Genomic DNA, 19,880 nt, shown 5'->3' with positions numbered 1-19,880 from the left:
ACGGGTGTGTGAGAGGAAGCCCAGACAACCGATGTCCTCACTTCTCTTCGAACATCAGCCTTCAGCTAACTTTCCTCACACCTGCTTTTTTAGCAAAGGAACTCATTTCTCAAAGAAGCCTTGTTAAGCCCAGCACCTTGGAAGCTAGGTATGGTCTAGGGGCCGGGGATCTCTCCTGATCCTGGGCTTCGATCCAAGCAGCTCTTTCTCCTTACTCCCTGGTGGGATGGGAATGGGCCAGGGGAAACCTATAAAAACCAAAGCAACCAGCTCATCTTATTAAACATATTCTGATGCTTTTGAGTTAAAAGATCTTGTATCAAGAGCTAAGCGTTCAGGAATTGCCTGTGATCAGGTTGGTGTGTAAGTATAAACTGCTCAGCTAAATACGCTAATGAACACAGCATGTTCTCCACAGTAAGTCTTGTAGACTTGCTTGAAGCCACTTGACAAGACTGTCTCGAGCATAAATGGAGTCAACTTTTTGAGAGAAAGTTATTACCACTGGGTGTCTTCCTGGTGAGAAGGAATGTGGACTGAACGATGCCCCTCACACCCACTCTTACCGAAGACTTCAGGTGGGGAACCCTCACAGGTTTGGACTCATTTGAGTCAACTCCTGTGTGCTAAATTTTGCGTCTGTGGGAAGCATCTTCTGCACCGAGGCCGTGTTCCCATAAAGACGCAGACCGCTTCCCCTGGACGTCCGCACGACTCCTGCCCTCACTCACTCCTATGCAAACTCACGGACAGTCACCCCCAGCTGTACCCAGGGAGTAAGTTATCTAACATCTGCACTCATGGACTTGACCTCAGCCTGCCTTCCTTCTCTGGCATAACATCCAGGGCAGCTTCCTTTTTTATGAAAATCCCGGAAGACATAGGTCCACTTAAGGATTTGGAAGTCAGGTGTGATATATTCCAACCTGGAGCAACAGGTCTTGTTTTGGAGACTTAATTCAACAGTGAACATGTAGCTTTCCTGACATCGCATGTCGGGAAGTGAAGCCACTCAGGCTGAAGTTTTATTCCCAGGGCTCCAGTCATCTCTATACACACCGCCAGTTCCCAAAGGAGACCCTCAGGAGCTCATGATCTAGAGATAATGGACAGGCAGTCACTCTGTTCTTTCAGGAAAGGCATCAAGGGTACATTTTTTGCACAAAGACTCTATGTTAAAAAAAAAAAAAAAAAAAGATCTCTCCACTTCCACAGATGACCAAATAGCAGCTTCTAGAGCTTCTAAACCATGCGTTCTCAACAGGGGTGGCACCTCTCACCGCGGGGGGCAAATATTGGTTCTGAGGACAGAAAACAATAAGAAAAAAATCCTACTCTTTTTTACATATAAAACAGATTTAACAGTGTATCTGTGGTCTTAAGATTTCATAGAAGAAGGACAGAAATTAGGAAAGCATGTTTCAAAGACACTCCGTAGGAAGGGGATAATGAATAATAAGACTGAGAGACACAGCTTGAAGCAATCCCTAAAGCCTAGAGACAGTAAACAAATGTTTCCCTTGGGGCACCTGGGTGGCTCAGTGGGTTAAGCCTCTGCCTTCGGCTCAGGTCATGATCCCAGGATCCTGGGATTGACCCCCACATCGGGCTCTCTGCACAGCGGGAAGCCTGCTTCCTCCTCTCTGCCTGCCTCTCCGCCTACTTGTGATCTCTCTCTGCTGAATAAATAAAATCTTTAAAAACGAAACAAACGAACAAATAAAAAAAACCAAATTGTTTCCCTCTGAGTGAAGGGAGACATAGTGGAAATAACAGAGCAACAGGAGGGCAACAAAACAGGGTTTGAACAATTCCCGCCTGTATGGTGTGACATGGGGTAGGTCACAACCCTCTGAGCAGTTTCCCATGCCCCCCAAGTCTGCAGTGGGAAACACACATGTTCCTCGCGAGGGTGAGGAGGCGATGAGACAGGCGTATGAGGGGCACAGCCTCCAGAGGGTGCTCGGGGATGTAACCCATCATCACGCAGAATTTATCTTAGAGAGAAGCAGCAGACTCTGTCCCTGCTGAGAACTGACACCCTGAAAAAGGAGACGCGCTAGAGCCCGTCCATGTGCAGATGGAGCCACAGAAACAGGACAAACTGTGCACACATTACCCCTTAGGAGCCAGACAGTCCCAAGCACTTGACGTGACAATCCTCTGCGACCCTCACAGCAGCCCAGGGGGAGGGCTGCTCGTCCCCATCTTGCAGACACGAATCAGGGGGGCCGGAGTGCCGGGAGGGCTCAGTGGGTTAAGCGTCTGCCTTCAGCTCAGGTCATGATCTCGGGTCCTGGGATGGAGCCCCGCGTCGGGCTCTCTGCTCAGCGGGGAGCCTGCTTCTCCCTCTGCCTCTGACCCTCCCTCTGCTTGTGCTCTCTTACATGCTCTCTCTCAAATAAATAAATAATGTGTCTTAAAAGTACATTAAAAAAAGAACCAGACGGTCCGTCCACGTGGAATCACCACACTGCTGGGTCCGCACTCAGCTGCTGACAGACGAGCCTTCCTGTCAGCTCTCTGGCGCGCATCTCTGCTCGGCCGCTCACCTTAGTCTGAAGTCCCCCGCCCGGGACCATTCCTACCCCCAATTACTCCAGAGTGAGAGCACACGACTGAGGACCCGCTGCACAGGAAGGCCCACAACTGCCACGGAAGCAGATGGACTCTAAATAAAAACCCTCAGACTTAAATCAGAAAGGAGTGTGTGTGTGTGTGTGTGTGTGTGTGTGTAAAACAGGAATAGTTCAAAGAAATACAAATAAAAATGGGGCAAATCAAAGTTGAAATGGGGAGGATCAACCAGGATTGGTCAGCAGGGTCGACTGGAAGCTGCTCCATGGAAGAGAATCCCATAAGGGGATGAGATGGAGGAGAACAGGGTGCGGTGCGGGGGCAGTGCCACCTGCGCAAGGCCAAGGAAAGAACTGCATTTCAAGGATGCTGAATTATTTCTTCCCGGAGAGTCTGAAGCAAGAGAAGGGCCCTGGAATCTGATTGTCAGCACAGCCCTTTGGGAAGCAAACCAGCCGTTGGAGAACGTACATTCACGACAGGACAGCAGGGGAGAAGCGGGGAGGGAGGCTCGGCAGGAGGATGTGAGCATTCCTACCGACACAGTGGTGTCGGTCCCCTCTGGCTGGAAGCTCCAGGAGACCGAGGTCGACGAGCCTGTGGTGTTCGCGGACTTGAACTTGCAAGTCAGCTTCCCTTGTGTCCCATTTGCCACGAAGATTTCCTTTGGCGTATACACCTCCAAGGCTGGCACGCCAGTGGTCACTGGAGAGAGAAGACCAAAGAGAGCCTGAGTCGGACTTAGCGAGCACCACCGTGCCGACCTATGAGGGAAGACGGCAAAGACCAGAGAGTTACTCGATGTCTACAGCACCTCTGCGGCCAACCTGTACTACGCGCGTCTGGCAGAATGTTCCACGCCAGATACTGCCCGCAAGCAGGGTGAACTGCTGACCGCCCAGGACTTTGTTCCTGTTTTTCAGCAAGAAGGTATTTTCACTATTCAGCTATACCTAATGTCTATGTTTTCTTTTAAATTAACCAGACTTGGGGCGTGTGGGTGGCTCAGTGGGTGAAGCCTCTGCCTTCAGCTCAGGTCATGACCTCGGGGTCCTGGGATCGAGCCCCGCATTGGGCTCTCTGCTCAGCAGGGAGCCTGCTTCCCCACTGGCTTGCCTCTCTGACTGCTTGTGATCTCTGTCAAATAAATTATATATATATATATATATATATATATATGTATATCCATATATATATAAATAAAATTAACCAGACTTACAGAAATGACAGAAGCAGAGGGTTCCCATCTCTTCCCTCACTCCCTCCCCCGCTCCAAGTTTCCCTATTAGTAACATCTTTTGTTAGTGTAGTACACTGGACCACTGATGAGTCAATATTGTTAACTAAAGCCCACCTTTATATTAAGGCTCACTCTATGCTATCCATTTCATGGGTTTTGACAAAGTATCCACTATTACAGTCAAACACAGAATCATTCTACTGCCCTAAAACTCTGTGTCCCGCCTGTTCACTGTCTCCTCCCTGCCCCAAGCCCCTGGCAACCACTGATTTTTTTCTACTGTTTCTTTGCCTTTGCCAGAGACAAAGTTGGTTGGAATCATACAGCAAATGTAGCCTTTTTTGTTGTTGTTGTTAAGGATTTTATTTATTTATTTGACAGAGAAGATCACAAGCAGGCAGAGAAGCAGGCAGAGAGAGAGGAGGAAGCAGGCGCCCCGCTGAGCAGAGAGCCTGATGCGGGGCTCGATCCCAGGACCCTGAGATCATGACCTGAGCCAAAGGCAGAGGCTTTAACCCACTGAGCCACCGAGGTGCCCCCAAATGTAGCCTTTTCAAATTAGCTGCTATCACTTAGTAATATTTAAGTTTCTTCCATGTCATTTTATAGCATTTCTTTTTATTGCTGAATAATGGATATATTTATGGATATTCACCTCCTGAAGGACATCTTGGTTGCTTCCCTGATGGTCTATTTTTAATAATGTTGAGGGCATGTTTTTTTCCACTTTTTTAAACAGTTCTACCTGTTAAATTTCAACCACGATCACACTGAACTAAACTTTTCTCATCTTCTATATTTAATGTAATTCAAACTATTCTGGGTACGATATCGCTTCATTTAGAGCCATATTAAGAACACCTGGGTGGCTCAGTCATTAAGCACTGGACTGGAGCTCAGCTCAGGTCAGGGTCTCGGACTCTTGGGATCAAGCCCCCACTGGACCCCGCGATTGGTGGGGACTCTACTTGAGACTGTTTTTGTCTTTCCCTCTGCCCCTCCCCTTCCCTGCACTATAATAAACAAATAAATCTTAAAAAAAAAAAAAAAAAAAAAAAAGCCAGGGCCCCCTGTGTGGCCCAGAAAGTAAAGCATCTGCCTTCCGCTGGTCTGGAGGCCCGAGCCAGTCGTGAAGAGCCTGCTTTTCCCTCTGCCCCTCCCTGCAGCCCCTCCTCCACTGTGGACACGCGCTCTCTCTCCCTCTCCTGCAAAAATAAATAAACAAAATCTTAAGAAAAAAAAAAAAGCCAAGTTTATTGTTTAACTGACCTTTTTTCCTTTAAGGGATTTAAGGCAAAAATATGCACAACACAATCTGCTTTCCTTAGTGAAACCGTTATCTACTGCTACGTTTCCGCGCGCCATAGAAGAACCAGCTGCGCACGCTGGGTCACATTTTCACTTCACCCACTGAGTTCATGCAGTTAGCCTAAGCCCAGAAATAGTCATTAAAATGTCTATCACTTATAATATAAAAATAGCTCCTTTTTTCAAATCTGTAAGCAGAGCCAACTGTAAGAATTTTAAGGATTGCTGCTAAAATAAAATAATCTTCACTCAAAAAAGACATGTTCATGGATCAAATGAAGGTTACAAAGAAAATAATTTAGCCTAAAAATGAAACCAATTAAAGCTAACATAGAAAAGATCATCTTCCAAATAAAGATGTTTTTTAAAGTCACAGTTTGGGAAGAATCCGTACCCGCAGTGTCCCGATTCTTCTTCAAATGTAACAGATGAGCACAACAGGGAAGGGCACTGTCTACCGCCAGGCCTGACGACCGTGTGCGGGACGTTTTCTTCCTGAGTCTTAACCAGGACTCTCGGCCGCGGAGAGCAAGTCCTCCCCCAGTCCTCCCAACCGTCTTGCAAATGTTTATTCTCAGGACACAATGGGCACTTTCGGCTGTTCTCTTAAATCAACTGACAGCCACACTGCATCAAGCAGACTTTTTCTGCTAAGGAGGGTGGATTATTATTACAGAGAACAATGGATTATTATTTGCGGTCCAAACCTCAAAACAAGCCCTTCTTTCAAACAAGAAGCAAACAAAAGACGTTCCCTGCCATTGTGGGTAGGCAGAAAAGCACGCCAAGGCATCTGAGTTCAAAGTGAAGGACAAAGCACAAGACCAGGCCATCTGACCAGGTTATTCCAGGAAGCAGCACTGGTTTATAAACCTTACTTACGCTGCGTCATTTTGACTGGTTTTCTCCACTGTGGTGAGCACTGCAATGGAAGCCAATCTACAACGCCAATTAATAAAGGTCTCCTCAAGGGTTTTCTTCGGCCAGATCCCTCCCTCAAGGCTGGCATGCAAAATCTGACACCTGAGAGGTTATTTAGAGATGGAACTGGGCCAAGGGTCTGAGTTTACAGTCACTGAATTTTGACCATAAAGACAAACCAAATCCCCAAGTGGCGTTTAGACAATCTAAGACAGACTTAATGATATCACTTGTTAATGAACAAGTGACTTAAAAAAGGGTCACTCTTTGGCTGATTAGGACAGGAAGCTCTTACAGCCAGGATTAGGAATTCCAACTCTGGCCAATCAGCAGTTCCAATAAAATAAAACAAAACGCTCCATACAGACCTGGTTAACACCCTCTCACCCCTGGCTCTCCCCTTCCAGCCATGGCAATCAAAAAATGTCCCCAGACGCTGAAACAGCTTCTTGGGGCCAAACTACCCATAGCTGAGAAGCACAGCCCCAGACCCTATTATTAATATGAACACACCCTCCACAATCTCATGCTTCTCACCTCCTGTCTTTCCAGGGCACGTCCCCCAAGACCCTGACTTTGCCGATCCTTCAGCTGCAGCTGAACCTAAAAACCCATCCACCCTCCAGTCCCTTTACGGTCTCTCATGCTCAGCACGTCTTCGTTTTGTCCTACTCAGGCCGGTTCCGGGGCATGTGACTGGACCCACCCTCTGACTCTCTCCCCTCTGTGCATTCAACCCGATCCTGTACTCCCACCACGCCCCTCATCTCCACTGAGACCGCGGAGCACGACGGAGAAAAGGACACAATCCCACAGGCTGGTTTCACCTGAAACTCATGACCACTAACTTAAAAGGGGGCTCTTCATGCTGCCCAGCAACCCTTCCCCACTTCCCTAGTGCATCTGCTTTGCCACTGTCACATCTTCCTCTCTAACCTCGACTCTCCCCGAACACTGTGCTTCCTATTCACTGGGAAAGCAGAAGCAAGCAGCAGAGAACTTCCCCAGTCCCCACAGGAAACCTCTGTGCTCCTCTCCAGGGCCGGCCCCTCTACACAGGACCTCTTCTCTGGCCTAACTAAGGATGTCAGTCAGCAACTCTTCCTCTTTCTCTGGAATGTTTCACGCTCCTGAGTCACTGCCAGCAGCCACATATACACCCACATCTATACTTACATCCCAGCTGTACAGGAAAAAACCTTGACCCTGCATCTCCCCACCGTGATGGCTGTTTCGTTCTCTTCTATTTTACAGATCTTCAAAGAATGGTCCATATTTACTGTGCCAAGGCCTCTCCTCCCATATTCTCTTGAATAAACCCAACCCAGGCTTTTATTCTCAGCCCCCCACTGAAGCTCTTCTTGTCAAAGAATCCGATGATTCCATGGGGCTAAATGCACAGCCAGTTCTCAGTCCTCACATGGCACACAGCTGAAGGCTTCCCACTGGAACAGCTGTTCTTTCTCAGTTTGACTTCTGAAACGCCACTTGTTGGTTCTCGTGTCTCACTGCCTGCTCCTTTTCTGGTTCTCCTGACCTCCGCAGTCGCAGTCGGAGAGTTCCAGACCTTCCTGCTGACCCCTTATCTCTTCTCTTGATGACCTCATCTAGTCTTAAGGCTGCAATTATCCCCTAAATGCTGGACACACACACACACACACACACACACACACACACAATGCCATCAACTGCCTCACTTGGCTCTAACTAGCATCTCAAACTTAGTATGTGCGGACCGACTTCCTGACTCCCGCTCTCAAGCCCACTGCTCCGCGGCCCCTTCCAGCTCAGCAAGCGGCGAGGCCAGCCTTCCAGCGGCTGAGGCTTCCTGACCCTGAGCTTTCTCACACTCACCTCCATGCTGTCACCAAACATGCTGTGTCTACTTAGAAACATCTCTCAAGGGGTGCCTGGGGGGCTCCGTGGTTGGGCGTCTCCCTTCATCTCAGGTCATGATCCCAGGGTCCTGGGATGGAGCCCCGCATCGGGCTCCCTGCTCCACAGGAAGCCTGCTTCTCCCTCTCCCACTCCCCCCTGCTTGTGTTCCCTCTTTCACTCTTTGTCAAATAAATAAAATTAAAAAAAAAAAAAAAAAAAAAAAAAAGAATCTCTCCGAAGTGCCCCGTCCTTGCGTCTCCCAGCGCCGCCGTCCTGGTTCCAGCCAGGGTGTCCAGGCGGCTTCCCCAACTGGTGCCTCCACCCCACCTCCGCCCAGCTCGCGGCAGCCAGTCCACGGGGGGCTGCGCAGATCTTGCAAAATACGTATGGGAGCATATCACTGCTCTGCCCAAGACACTCCACGGTTCTCCGCGTGAGCCAGCATCGGGCGGGAGCCCTCACAGGCCCCTGAAGCCCCCGAGCGTGAGCTCCCGACCCCTGCTCAGGCCGTCCCGCCGAGGCTTCTCCCCGCGCCTGGCCCTGGGCAGAGCTGCAGCAGCCGCCCTGGGCATGTCATGGCCTCTCAGCCTGTGAGCGCCCCCAAGGGCAGAGAGACGGGAGGGAACCCGGGAAGCTGTGGGGCCAGGAGAGGCCAGGGCAGAGCCGGCAGCGCTGGGGAGGCCGAGCCGGGCACTCTGCCCAGGGCTCCTGGGGAGGACCTTCAGTGGGTCCCCACGCTTGCAGAGCCGCAGTCAGCCATGGGCTCCACCCCGCCCGCGGCCAGCGGGAACGCGAGAAGGGTGCTGCTCCCGGTGGGCGAGGCTGGCACCGCGGGGGTGAAGCACGGGTTTCACTGACTCCGGGCAGCCCACACCGCTCCTGCAAGGCCTGAGTTCAGTGGTTTCTGAACCAACCGGGCACGGTGCGCTCTGTGCAGAGTGTCCCCAACCCCCGTCCGCAGAAGTGCTGTAAATACACAGTAAAATCACTCCAGAGGGCCTGTCTTCACAGTCATGAAAGAGAGTCACCTAGAACGGCTAGAAATGCAAATGGAAAGCACAGTGAGATGAGGGAAACTAGGGTTGTAAACCCGTCACCCCTCGCCACTGCGGACGGGGCCCCAGCCTGAGCGAGACCGTCAATAGGGCTCGTTTAGGCTGAAGATTTAGGTTCGTGGCAAACATTGCCGTGAGAACTAAAGCTTTAATTCAAAAGTTCAGATGGGGAAAAGTCTCCTCTTGAATCCTGGAAAAACCAACTGCCTCAGGAATAAAAACACAGAAGTGAACCGAAACGAAATAAAAGGTTAAGTGAGGTCTAAACGTTTTTCTGTCCCGCAACTTGGATTCTGAGTTATACATTAACTTACACGCAAATTTCAAAACGGTAACAGGCGCTGAGCTTACTTTCTTCCTGGGGGGAAGGAATCCTGCTAAGCTACACTTGCCATCAAAGGGCAAGACACCAGACCAAAGACAACCCTTTTCCTGGGAGATTAATTCAAATGAAAAAAGCCTGAAAAATCATCTGATGAGGAATCAAAGAGTTTGCAAAATCAACTCACCAGAAGTCATTTCTACAGTAATCGACTATGAAACCCACCATTTGGATATTCTTCTATTTCAGAGGGAGAACCACAACAGCTGAGGAAAAAAACAAAACAACAAAACAGCATCCACCGCAATCACAAAAAAAAAGCCAATTCAAGAATAGTTTGGCCAAGAGTCTATATTTTGACATGATCTATTTCTTTTTTTTTTTAATTATTTATTTGACAGAGCAGGTGAAGAGAGAGTACAAGCAGGGGGAGTGGCAGGCAGAGGGAGAGGGAGATGCAGGCCCCCACAGAGCAGAGGTCCAAGAATCATGACCTGAGCCAAAGGCAGGTGCTTAACCCACGAGCCACCCAGGAACGCTGACAGGATCTATTTCAGTATTTTGAATCACTGAAGTAATGCAATGTCAATAATGCCTCCTAATTAACATGCCAAATGGCCTTATGCCAAGTAAATTCAAATTCTCATACCATGAAATCATTTGAAATACACGGGAACAGCATTATTATAAATGAATACACACGTTCAAAGCCTAGACAGGGACCCTGAAACTTAAGGAGGGAAGCAGCTCCTTGTCGTTATCACTACTGGTCTGTCCGGCCCTGCTTTGTCAAAACCTCGCCCTTTCAACAACCCCCGCTATTTTTCCTTAAACCGAAATAAGGCTTTTGTTTTGAAATTTTTTTGGAAACACTTTGATGTTACCAGTTTATTCTCCTGCCTAAAAGAGTACAATCAAGCAGTTTATTTAAATAGCTTTCTGGCCTATCTCTTGTTGGCTATTTGCACACAATGTTAATCTGATATCATAATATCTCCTAACACAAGCATAAATATGACCTTTTAAAACATACTGAAAGAGAAAAACAAAAGAACATGAAACACAATTCAGATGGGGGTTCTAAGTGGAAGAGGATGGAGGGGACCGGATGAAAAAGGCGTGCGCTGTTGGTAACGTTCGATTTCCTAGGGTAGGTAGTGAGGGCATGGAAGCACTTTTTTTTTTTTTAAAGATTTTATTTATTTATTTGACAGAGATCACAAGTAGACAGAGAGGCAGGCAGAGAGAGGGAGGAAAGCAGGCTACCCACTGAGCAGAGAGCCCGATGCAGGACTCGATCCCAGGACCCTGAGACCATGACCTGAGCCGAAGGCAGCGGCTTAACCCACTGAGCCACCCAGGCGCCCTGGAAGCGCGTTTTAACGTTAGCTCCCGTTAGCTCCTCGGGGGCGCCTGGGTGGCACAGTTGCTGAGTGTCTGCCTTTGGCTCAGGTCACCATCCCAGGTGGGATCTGGCCTTGCGTCCCGCTCTCCATGTCTCCCTCTCCCCCTCCTTGTGCTCCCTCTCCTGCTGTCTCTCTAAGTCAAATAAATAAACCAAATCTTAAAACAAAACAAAAACAAAAACATTAGCTTTGTAAGCTGAAAACACACACGTATACTCCTCTGTATTTAATTTTTCATAATAAAAATTGTCTTTTTAAAGAAAGGAAGACAACAGTAAGCTAGTAAGAGATTTACTTTTTAAATTCCAGAATGTGGGATCCCTGGGTGGCTCTGTTGAGCATCTGCCTTCAGCTCAGGTCATGATCCCAGATTCCTGGGATGAAGTCCCATGCTGGGCTCCCTGCTCAGTGGGAAGCCTGTGTCTCTGTCTGCCTGGGGCTCCCCCTGCTTGTGCTCTCTCTTCCTCCCTCTCTCTTGCAAATAAATAAAATCTTTTTTTTTTTTTAAGATTTTTTTATTCATTTGAAAGACAGAGAGTGTACAAGCAGGGATAGTGCAGAGGGAGAGAAAGAAGCAGAGAGCCTGATGTGGGGCTCCATCCCAGGACCCTGAGATCACGACCTGAGCCAAAGACAGATGCCCAACCATCTGAGCCACCCAGATGCCCCATAAGTAAGTAAAATCTTAAAAAAAAAAGCGTTTCATGTGTCAGGAACACACTCCTCTACACTCTGTCTGCAGTTATGCTCCAGGCCTCAATCTAAAAGTGACTTCCTGCCAGCGCTTGCCCACACTCTGCGCCCCGTGCTCCTGGCATCTGGCCCGGCCGGGCTCCGCAACGGCCCCTCACATATCTGCTGGAGCGACCCGCTGTCTGTAGCCAGGAGAGAAGGGACTGCGTCCACCTGGTTCTTCATCATGTTCTTGTCCCCTCACAAATGCCTGTGTTAAGGTGTTCAACAAACGTTTGTTTGAAAAAGGAAGGACAGAGAGAGAGAAAAATAAGACATGCCAACTAAACCAGCTACAGAAAGCATACTCGCTGCACAACAAATGCCCTGAGGGTAAGGCCCCAGCGCTCGCAGGGTTGCTGGGGGCCGGGTTAGGACGCTGAGGGTGATCCTGGAGGAAGCTTACACAGGGTTCAAGAGTCTTCTTCCAATCTAGATGAGGGAATCCCAAAGGAGACTCACCTTTTGAAATGTTCAATAAGAAAGGGGTATGTACTACTTTAAGACCCCAAATAGACAAGCAACCTTGAAAAAGAAAAACAAAACTGAAGGCATCACAATTGCGGACTTCAAGTTACATGACAGAGCTGTAGTGATCAAACCAGCATGGTAGCAACACAGAAACACACGGATCAATGAACAGAGCAGAGAGCTCAGAACGAAACCCCACAATCACATGGCCAATTAACGCACAACAGGGGAGGAAGAGTATGTGACGGGAAGTCTCTTCAACAAACAGCGTTGGGAAAACTGGTCAGCTGCATGCAGAAGAATGAAATGAGACCACTTTCTCACACCACACACAAAAATAAACTCAAAATGGGTTAAGGACCTAAATGTAAGACCTGAAACCCTAAAAAAAATCCTAGAAGGAGCACAGGCAGTAATTTCTCTGACATCAGCTGTAACAACATCTTTCTAGATATGTCTCCTAAGGCAATGGGAACAAAAGTAACAATAAACTATTGAAACTACATCAAAATAAAAACCTTTTGCACAGTAAAGGAAATAAGCAACAAAACTAAAAGATAACCTACTGAGTGTCATTTGCAAATGACATGTCTGCAAAAGGGTTAGTATCCAAAATGGGGCGCCTGGGTGGCTCAGTGGGTTAAAGACTCAGGTCATGATCCCAGGGTCCTGGGATCGAGCCCCACCTCGGGCTCTCTGCTCGGCAGGGAGCCTGCTTCCCCCTCTCTCTCTGCTTGCTTCTCTGCCTACTTGTGAACTCTCTCTGTCAAAAAAATAAATAAAATATTTAAAAAAATATATATATATTAAGAACTGTAACAAGAACACCACAAAGAAACCCCACAAACAACCCAATAAAAAAATGGACAGAAGAGGGGCTTCTGGGTAGCTCAGTGGGTTAAGCCTCTGCCTTCGCCTCAGGTCATGATCCCAGGGTCCTGAGATGGAGCCCCACATCGGGCTCTCTGCTTAGCAGGGAGCCTGCTTCCCCCTTTCTATCTGCCTGTTTCTCTGCCTACTTGTGATCTCTGTCAAATTAAAAACAAAAAACAAAAAACCCCAAAATGGGCAGAACAGACATCTTGTTAAAGAAGATCTCCAGATGGCCAACAGACACATGCAAAAGATGCCCCACATCACTCATCATCAGGGAAATGCAAGTCAAAACTACAATGATATATCACCTCACTTGTCAGAATGGTTAACATTAAAAAAAAAAGAAAAGAAAAGAAAAGAAAGAAAGAAGTGTTGGTGAGGATGTGGAGAAAGGGGAACCCTCGTGCACTGTTGGTGGGAATGCAAACTGGCGCAACCCTGTGGGAAACAGTATGGAGGCTCCTCAAAAAAGTTGAACACTGAACTATCATATATTCCAGTAACTCCATTACTGGGTATTTATCTCAAAAAAATTCAAAGGGATACATGCTCCCCTGTGTTTACTGTAGCATTACTTACAATAGACACATTATGGAAGCAACCTAAGTGTCCATCAGTAGACGAATGGATAAAGAAGATGTAGTATGTATAATACAATGGAATATTACTTGGCCATAAAAAAGAATGAAATCTTGCCCTTTATAAAACATGACTAGATCCAGAGAGTATTATGCTCAGTAAAATAAGCCAGTGAGAGAAAGACTATGACTTCACTCACACGTGGAATTTAAGAATCAAAACTAACAGGGGGAAAAGAGAGACAAACCAAGAAGCAGACTGTTAACTACGGAGAACAAACTGATGGTCACCAGCGGGACGGAGGGTGTGGGGACAGAGGAGGCAGGTGAAGGTGTCAAGAGTACACTCCCCACGGTGAGCGCTGAGTAGTGTGCACAACTGCTAGTCACTGTCTTGTAACCCGACACTAACGACCACTGGATGCTAAGCATACCGGAATTAAAAAAACCAAACAAACAAAAAAACACCTTTATCTCGGAGAAAATAATAGTAAAAGAAGGTCTGTGCACTTCCACTAACACACAGGATTACTGAACTCCTCTGAGCCACTCCCTCCACTCACAAGCAATGTCCAGCTGGCCACATCTCTATCTTTAACATTTTTTGCACCAACAAAGGTCTTTCTGTTTCTCAAATGGGAGGCATTCAAAACGTCCTGAATCAGGCCAGTCATTAACTAATCATATGACTCCTTAAAGCCCTAGTATTTCTTCTCTGCCCTCCTCTATGTATGGACTGTTCATCCTTTCTCCTGCTACCGCTTTTCTTTTGTCCGTCAGCGGCTCATTCTTTCAAACCACACGGGGACTCTGCCACTGCCCCGTAAGGACTGACCGTCTCCTGGAGAATGAACAAGTATCTGCAGGCTGTGGCCGGGGCACGGCGCTGGCCCCCCAGGTTGCGCCCAGTCCCAGTGCAGACTTGGCATAGCGCAGGGCCTCCATCAAAGGCCAAAACGGGGCACCCAGGCAGCTCAGTCAGTGAAGCCACTGCCTTTGGCTCAGGTCATGATCTTCGAGTCCTAGGATCGAGTCCTACGTCGGGCTCCTTGCTCAGTGGGAAGCCCTCTCCCTGCTTCTCCCTCTGCCTGCCGCTCCCCTACTTGTGGTCTCTGTCAAATAAATAAATAAATCTTTAAAAAATTTTTTTTAATTAATTTTTAAAAGGCCAAATGTCCAGTCAAGCAATCAACACAAATGCCGTGACCATAGCCAACCCGAACTGCGTCCCCACATCAGGTGTCCCAGCTTTCTCAGTTCTTAGCAAACGGATAAAAGTGAAAAATCAGATCATGTCACTTCCAATAGATTCTAGTGGACTAAAGTGCTCCGTGTAAACACGCGGAAGCCTCTGGGGGGCCCATCTTACGATGAAAAAATAACACTCTCATGTAGTTTATATTTCTCATATGTTGAAACGGCTTATATAATTTCATGCAAACAGGAGACCACTGTACTTAAATCTATCTTTCTGAGCACTCAGATCTTCTCAGAAGGTCTACATTATGTTAGAAGATACCTGAACCATGATTTAATCCAAATCAGGGAAAAAAAAACCCACAAAGTATTACAGCCAACAACAGAACATGTGACTTGGAGAAAAATACGCCTGTGGTCAATGACGAGAAGGGCATTCCTCACCTCCAAAATAAGGCAAAAAGGATGCAACGAGAAAACCACCACTTACTGAGTGCTTCTTATGGGTAAAGCATTACTGAACTAGAGGACATTTAGTATTTTTCAACAACCCTGTTGGGTGTTATCTAGTGGACAGAAGTTCAGAGAAAGGCCAAGGAACTTGCCCAAATCACTTATCTGGCCAATGTGGAGCCAAAAGTTGACTCTCGGATATTCTGACCCCAAAGCACCACTCTCTTCAATATGCTGATTATCAAGCTCTAACTGAATCTTTTATTCAAATAAAACGTGGGCTCTTAAGTATAAAGATGTATAAAGAAGACAGAGGGAGTTTTCACATACAAGTCAGAATAATAAATAAGGCCCAGAACTACAAGACCGCGCAGTGGTCCTGGGCCTTGGCCGCACCGTGGAATCACCTAGAGGGCTTTAAGAGGTACTGATGCCTACTGAAACTACTGAAACGCTCCGCCTGGCAATGATGGATACAAGGCACTATGCACTTGTCCAAGCCCACAGAAGGTACAACATCAGAGTGAACCCTAATGGAAATCATGGATCACAGGTGGTTATGATTTATCAATGCAGGTTCATCGATTGTAACAAATGCATCATGCTGGTGGGGAGGTGGATAACGAGGGAGGCCACGCACCTCTGGGACGATATGGGTATATGGCATATGGATATATAAACTTTCAGTTTTGCTATGAAAAACAGTCTATTAAAGGCAAATGCTGGTGTCCACATCCACCTCTAGCCCCAGGAACTGTGATTTAATTGGAAAGGGGTGTGGCCTGGGCTCCAGGATTTTTAAAAAGCCCTCAGGTGATTCTCAACTGGTAACTGCTGAGCTATCAGGCTCCACTTCTGTCCTGCAGTATGATAAGACTGTGCCGGAAGCATATGAGCCAAACCTTGCCTGACATCTGGCTGAGCGTAGGTACAGGTATGTTCCACTGTAAAACTCTATTAGTGCATACACACAGACGGGAGCTTCTTAAAAAAGACTAGGGCAGTGCACTACTGTATTCTTAATCACACACAAGTTTAAATGTATACACAGAAATTACAAAAATCTGCTTTACTCGGAAGAATGCGTTAGCTGCTGGAATTAAGGTGCCAGTGGTCTCAGGTCCCCAAATTATTCCTGTGACTTCATATCTATGTATATTGTCCTTTTATTATTATTTTAATCATTAAAAATGAACTTTAGGAAAGGGGCGCCTGGGTGGCTCAGTCAGTTAAGCCTCTGCCTTCAGCTCTGGTCGTGATCTCAGGGTCCTGGGATCGAGTCCCACATCGGGCTCTCTGCTCAGCGGGGAGCCTGGTTCTCCCTCTCTCTCTACCCCTGCTTGTGTTCCCTCACCCGCTATGTCTCTGTCAAATAAATAAATAAAATCTTAAAACAAACAAACAAACAACAACTTTAGGGGAAAAACAGAAACGTACGTCGAGCGTTGAGAAGCCCTGAAGCAGAGGAGCCAGAACGCCCCAGGAGTCCGAGAGCCTGGAAACTGCTGGATTCTGAAGCGAAGCGGACTACAGAGCTGTAAGACCAGAGTCTGTCCCGGGGCAGTGGAAAGCTAGACAAACAGACTAGCCACATTTTAACCACACAGGGAAGTGAATCAAACAGAGAAGGAAATACTAAACCCTTTTCTAGAGCTATGGGCACTCTCACAGCTGTGTCTGCTCCCTGGTTATCCTTTGGGCAGAGTCTTCATTAAAATGCAAATTCACTCATGCCAACTGAAAACCCAGTTTCACAGCTGCCCCATTACTGCGCCAGGCCCACAGTCCTCCGCACGGCACAGGACTTTGCAAAGTCACACCACCCTTTCCTGCTTTCCACGGGTGAGGGCTTGTCTCCAGGGAGCGGGTATGGGCTTGCTCTCACTTCCCTCAACAGGCCGTGCAGATGGCCCAGCTTCAGGGCACACGGCACGCAGACATACAGAGCTGGGGCCGAGGCCGTCTAAAATCACACAGAATCTCAAGAATCCACCCAAACGGGACTTTGGTAAAAATCTTCCCTGATCTGACTACCTCTTCTCTTCTGCCCTGCTACTCTGTATTTCTTGTACATCTCTCTGACTACTGACTATTGAGGCCACACCTTTCAAGTGAGAGGCAAAACCTCTTCGGTTCTCGTAGAGCCATTACCTCGAGCACACCCCCCAGACTCAAGACTCCTTGGGGGTGCAGTCACATCTTATCTGGCCTTCGTGGGCCCAACACAGGGTACTTCCTCATGCCACAAAGCTCTCAAAGAACATTTCAGGAGGAAACAAACTGATAACCGCTGAATTTTTAGGATTCCTATAGCACAAACTTTATCATTTAGGTATCACTTCATTTTTTTTTTCCCTAAATAAACTGAAGAAACCAACTTGCCCTTAAATGGATACTTAACGTCAGTCAACATGATTGATCAGCAACCCCCGGCACAGCCCGAAAGAGTTCAGAGTACAGGTGCTCCCCCTTGCAAAGAAAATAAAATATGAGAGAGAATGGAAAACGTCTGCCCCTTCCCCCACCATCCTGCTGAGATGCTGGCTTTGTTAGAATCAAATAACAACAAAGATAATAAAAATGTAAAAGATAATTTTAAAAAGGCTAGTATCACTTAAACAACTCATCTCTTGAAGAGCAAACGAGGGCTAGCTAGTTCTGTGGATGATGCGGTCTCGTCAGACCCTCTACCTGAACCCACACACACAGGAATGTGTACAACAGACCCTGAGCGCCAGCAGCTCGGGAGGGGTCCGGGCACAAGGCAGGACCCAGGAACATGGTCCCCCAAACAGGGATCACACGCTCCCAGGCCTGTTTCACCGGCATCTTCCCTAAGAAGCTCCTACAAAAGCATCTCCTTAGAGTAGCAAAGAGACCACCCGCAGTTACTGAAAGCGGAGTCTGAAGCAGGACGGGTCAGGGAGTGTTTCCCAGACGAGGAACCCGGGGTCCAGCCGGCAGGCGGAGAGGAACCAACACAGAGGAACAGGAAGGGCGTTTTGCAGAGAGAAAGGGGATGGTGTTCACGAACACTTTAGGTTATGTGAGGGATATTTTTAAAGATTTTATTTATTCATTTAACAGAGAGGGAGAGCAGCAGGCTCCCTGCCGAGCCAGAGCGGATATGGGATGTGATTCCAGGGTCCTGGGATCACCACCTGAGCTGAAAGCTGCTGCTTGACCAACTGAGCCACCGAGGCATTGAGAGGGATATTTTTAAAAAACGAAGTAGTGTAGATACCTAATTTCTTTGAAAGAATTCAGAATTCTGCATGATTACGTCTGTCCTATGGCAGCCACAAGCTCCTTGAAGTTGTTTTGTTTTTAAAGATTTTACTTGAGAGACAGTGAGAGACAGAGAACACAAGTGGGGGCGTTCAGGAAAGAGGGGGGCAGAGGGAGAGGGAGAACCAGACTCCCCGCAAAGCAGGTGCAGGACCCTGGGATCATGACCTGCGCCTAAAGCGGGTGCTGAACCCACTGAGCCAGCCAGGCGCCCCGAGTGCCAGATTTCTTTATGGAGTAATGAAAGAGTTCTAAAATTGGGTAGTAATGATGGCCAAACTACTCTTGTGAATATACTAAAAACCACTGAACTTTACACTTTAAAGGGGTGAATTCTACAGTAGGTGAATTACGTAAAACCACTGTTTAAAAAGAGCGAGCTGGTGAACGACACGTTTGGGACGTGAATGACTTACAGGCAGAACGTCTCTGGAGAGAGACCCGGGAACTACCATCAGCTTCCTCAGCAAGGACTCTGGAGACAGAGGGAGGTTGTTTACCACGGACTCGCTTTTTCAACCCAACTATGCCAATACAGCAATATGCAATTCTTTTTATTAGAAGTGAAATGAAATTAGAAAATGTTTGTAAAAGACTAGCTCCTGGGGTGCCTGGGTGGTTCAGTTGCGGGGCGTCTGCCTTGGGTTCAGGTCATGATCGCAGGGTCCTGGGATCGAGCTCCCTGCTCAGCAGGAGGCCTGCTTCTCCCTCTCCCACTCCCCCTGCTTGTGCTCCCTCTCTCGCTGTGTCTCTCTCTGCCAAATAAATAAATAAAATCTTAAAAAAAAACCAAAAAAACAAATCACAGACCAGGTCCTTCCCCTAGCATAGCAACGCCAAGCTCTGTGTAAAACAATACCCTCGGGGGGCTGCAGATGGTAATGAGCGCTACAACTCGCCGAAGAACAGGAAAACCATCCGGTTCCATTAATTTTCCTCCCTGGTCTTCTCTTTGTATCTCAGGGGCTCTCTGACGCACACATTTTCTGTGCCTCTTTTATTTGGAGACCCAAAGTGAACAAATTATCTCCTTAATAGATTAAATTCCCAAACATGGAAAAAACACAAATCAAGGGACACCCAGGGTTTCAGTGGGGAGAGGGGGGCTGGTTCTCTGCCTGCCTGCCACTCCCCCTGCTTCTGCAGTCTCTCTCTCTGTCTCACTGACAAATAAATAAATAAATAAAATCTTAAAAACAAAAAACAAAAAACCGAATACCCGCAAACCAAAAACCCATTTTTAAAAAATTATGTGATAGACTCTTCCTCTACCAGGTGTTATATTTTAGAGGAAAATAATAATAAATGGCTCTTCACTTAGGGCTAATTTTCAGAATAAATGACCCTTAGAAGAAAGCTTAGAAACACCACTTCCTATATGCTTTCCCCCAAATTTCCATCCGAGTGGACTACCACTGCCCCACGAAAGCCATTCTCTCCTTTTCAGCAGCGGCCACAGCACTAGTCCAGAAACAGGCTTCGGGGACAGGCCACGGAACCCCAGCTTACTCTCACCTGGGGCAGAAGGAAATGGCCCTGCTGGGGGACGTTCTCCCAGTTAATTTCACAGCATCCAGC

General features: G+C 47.5%; 1 protein-coding gene across 3 annotated transcripts in view; it reads right to left on the bottom strand.

The window, feature by feature from the left end:
- Window positions 1–19,880, bottom strand: part of MPZL1 (myelin protein zero like 1) — a 52,210-nt gene that overhangs the window by 15,274 nt on the left and 17,056 nt on the right. For all 3 annotated transcript variants that reach the window (XM_044266879.1, XM_044266880.1, XM_044266881.1), the window contains exon 2: window positions 3,116–3,282. In XM_044266879.1, the coding sequence (XP_044122814.1) occupies window positions 3,116–3,282 (167 nt within the window). The remainder of the gene's footprint in view (window positions 1–3,115; window positions 3,283–19,880) is intronic.

The sequence above is a fragment of the Neovison vison genome, chromosome 10, assembly GCF_020171115.1.
Source record: "Neovison vison isolate M4711 chromosome 10, ASM_NN_V1, whole genome shotgun sequence".
Taxonomy (NCBI): Eukaryota; Metazoa; Chordata; class Mammalia; order Carnivora; family Mustelidae; genus Neogale; species Neogale vison.
This window is presented reverse-complemented; position numbering and strand designations above follow the sequence as displayed.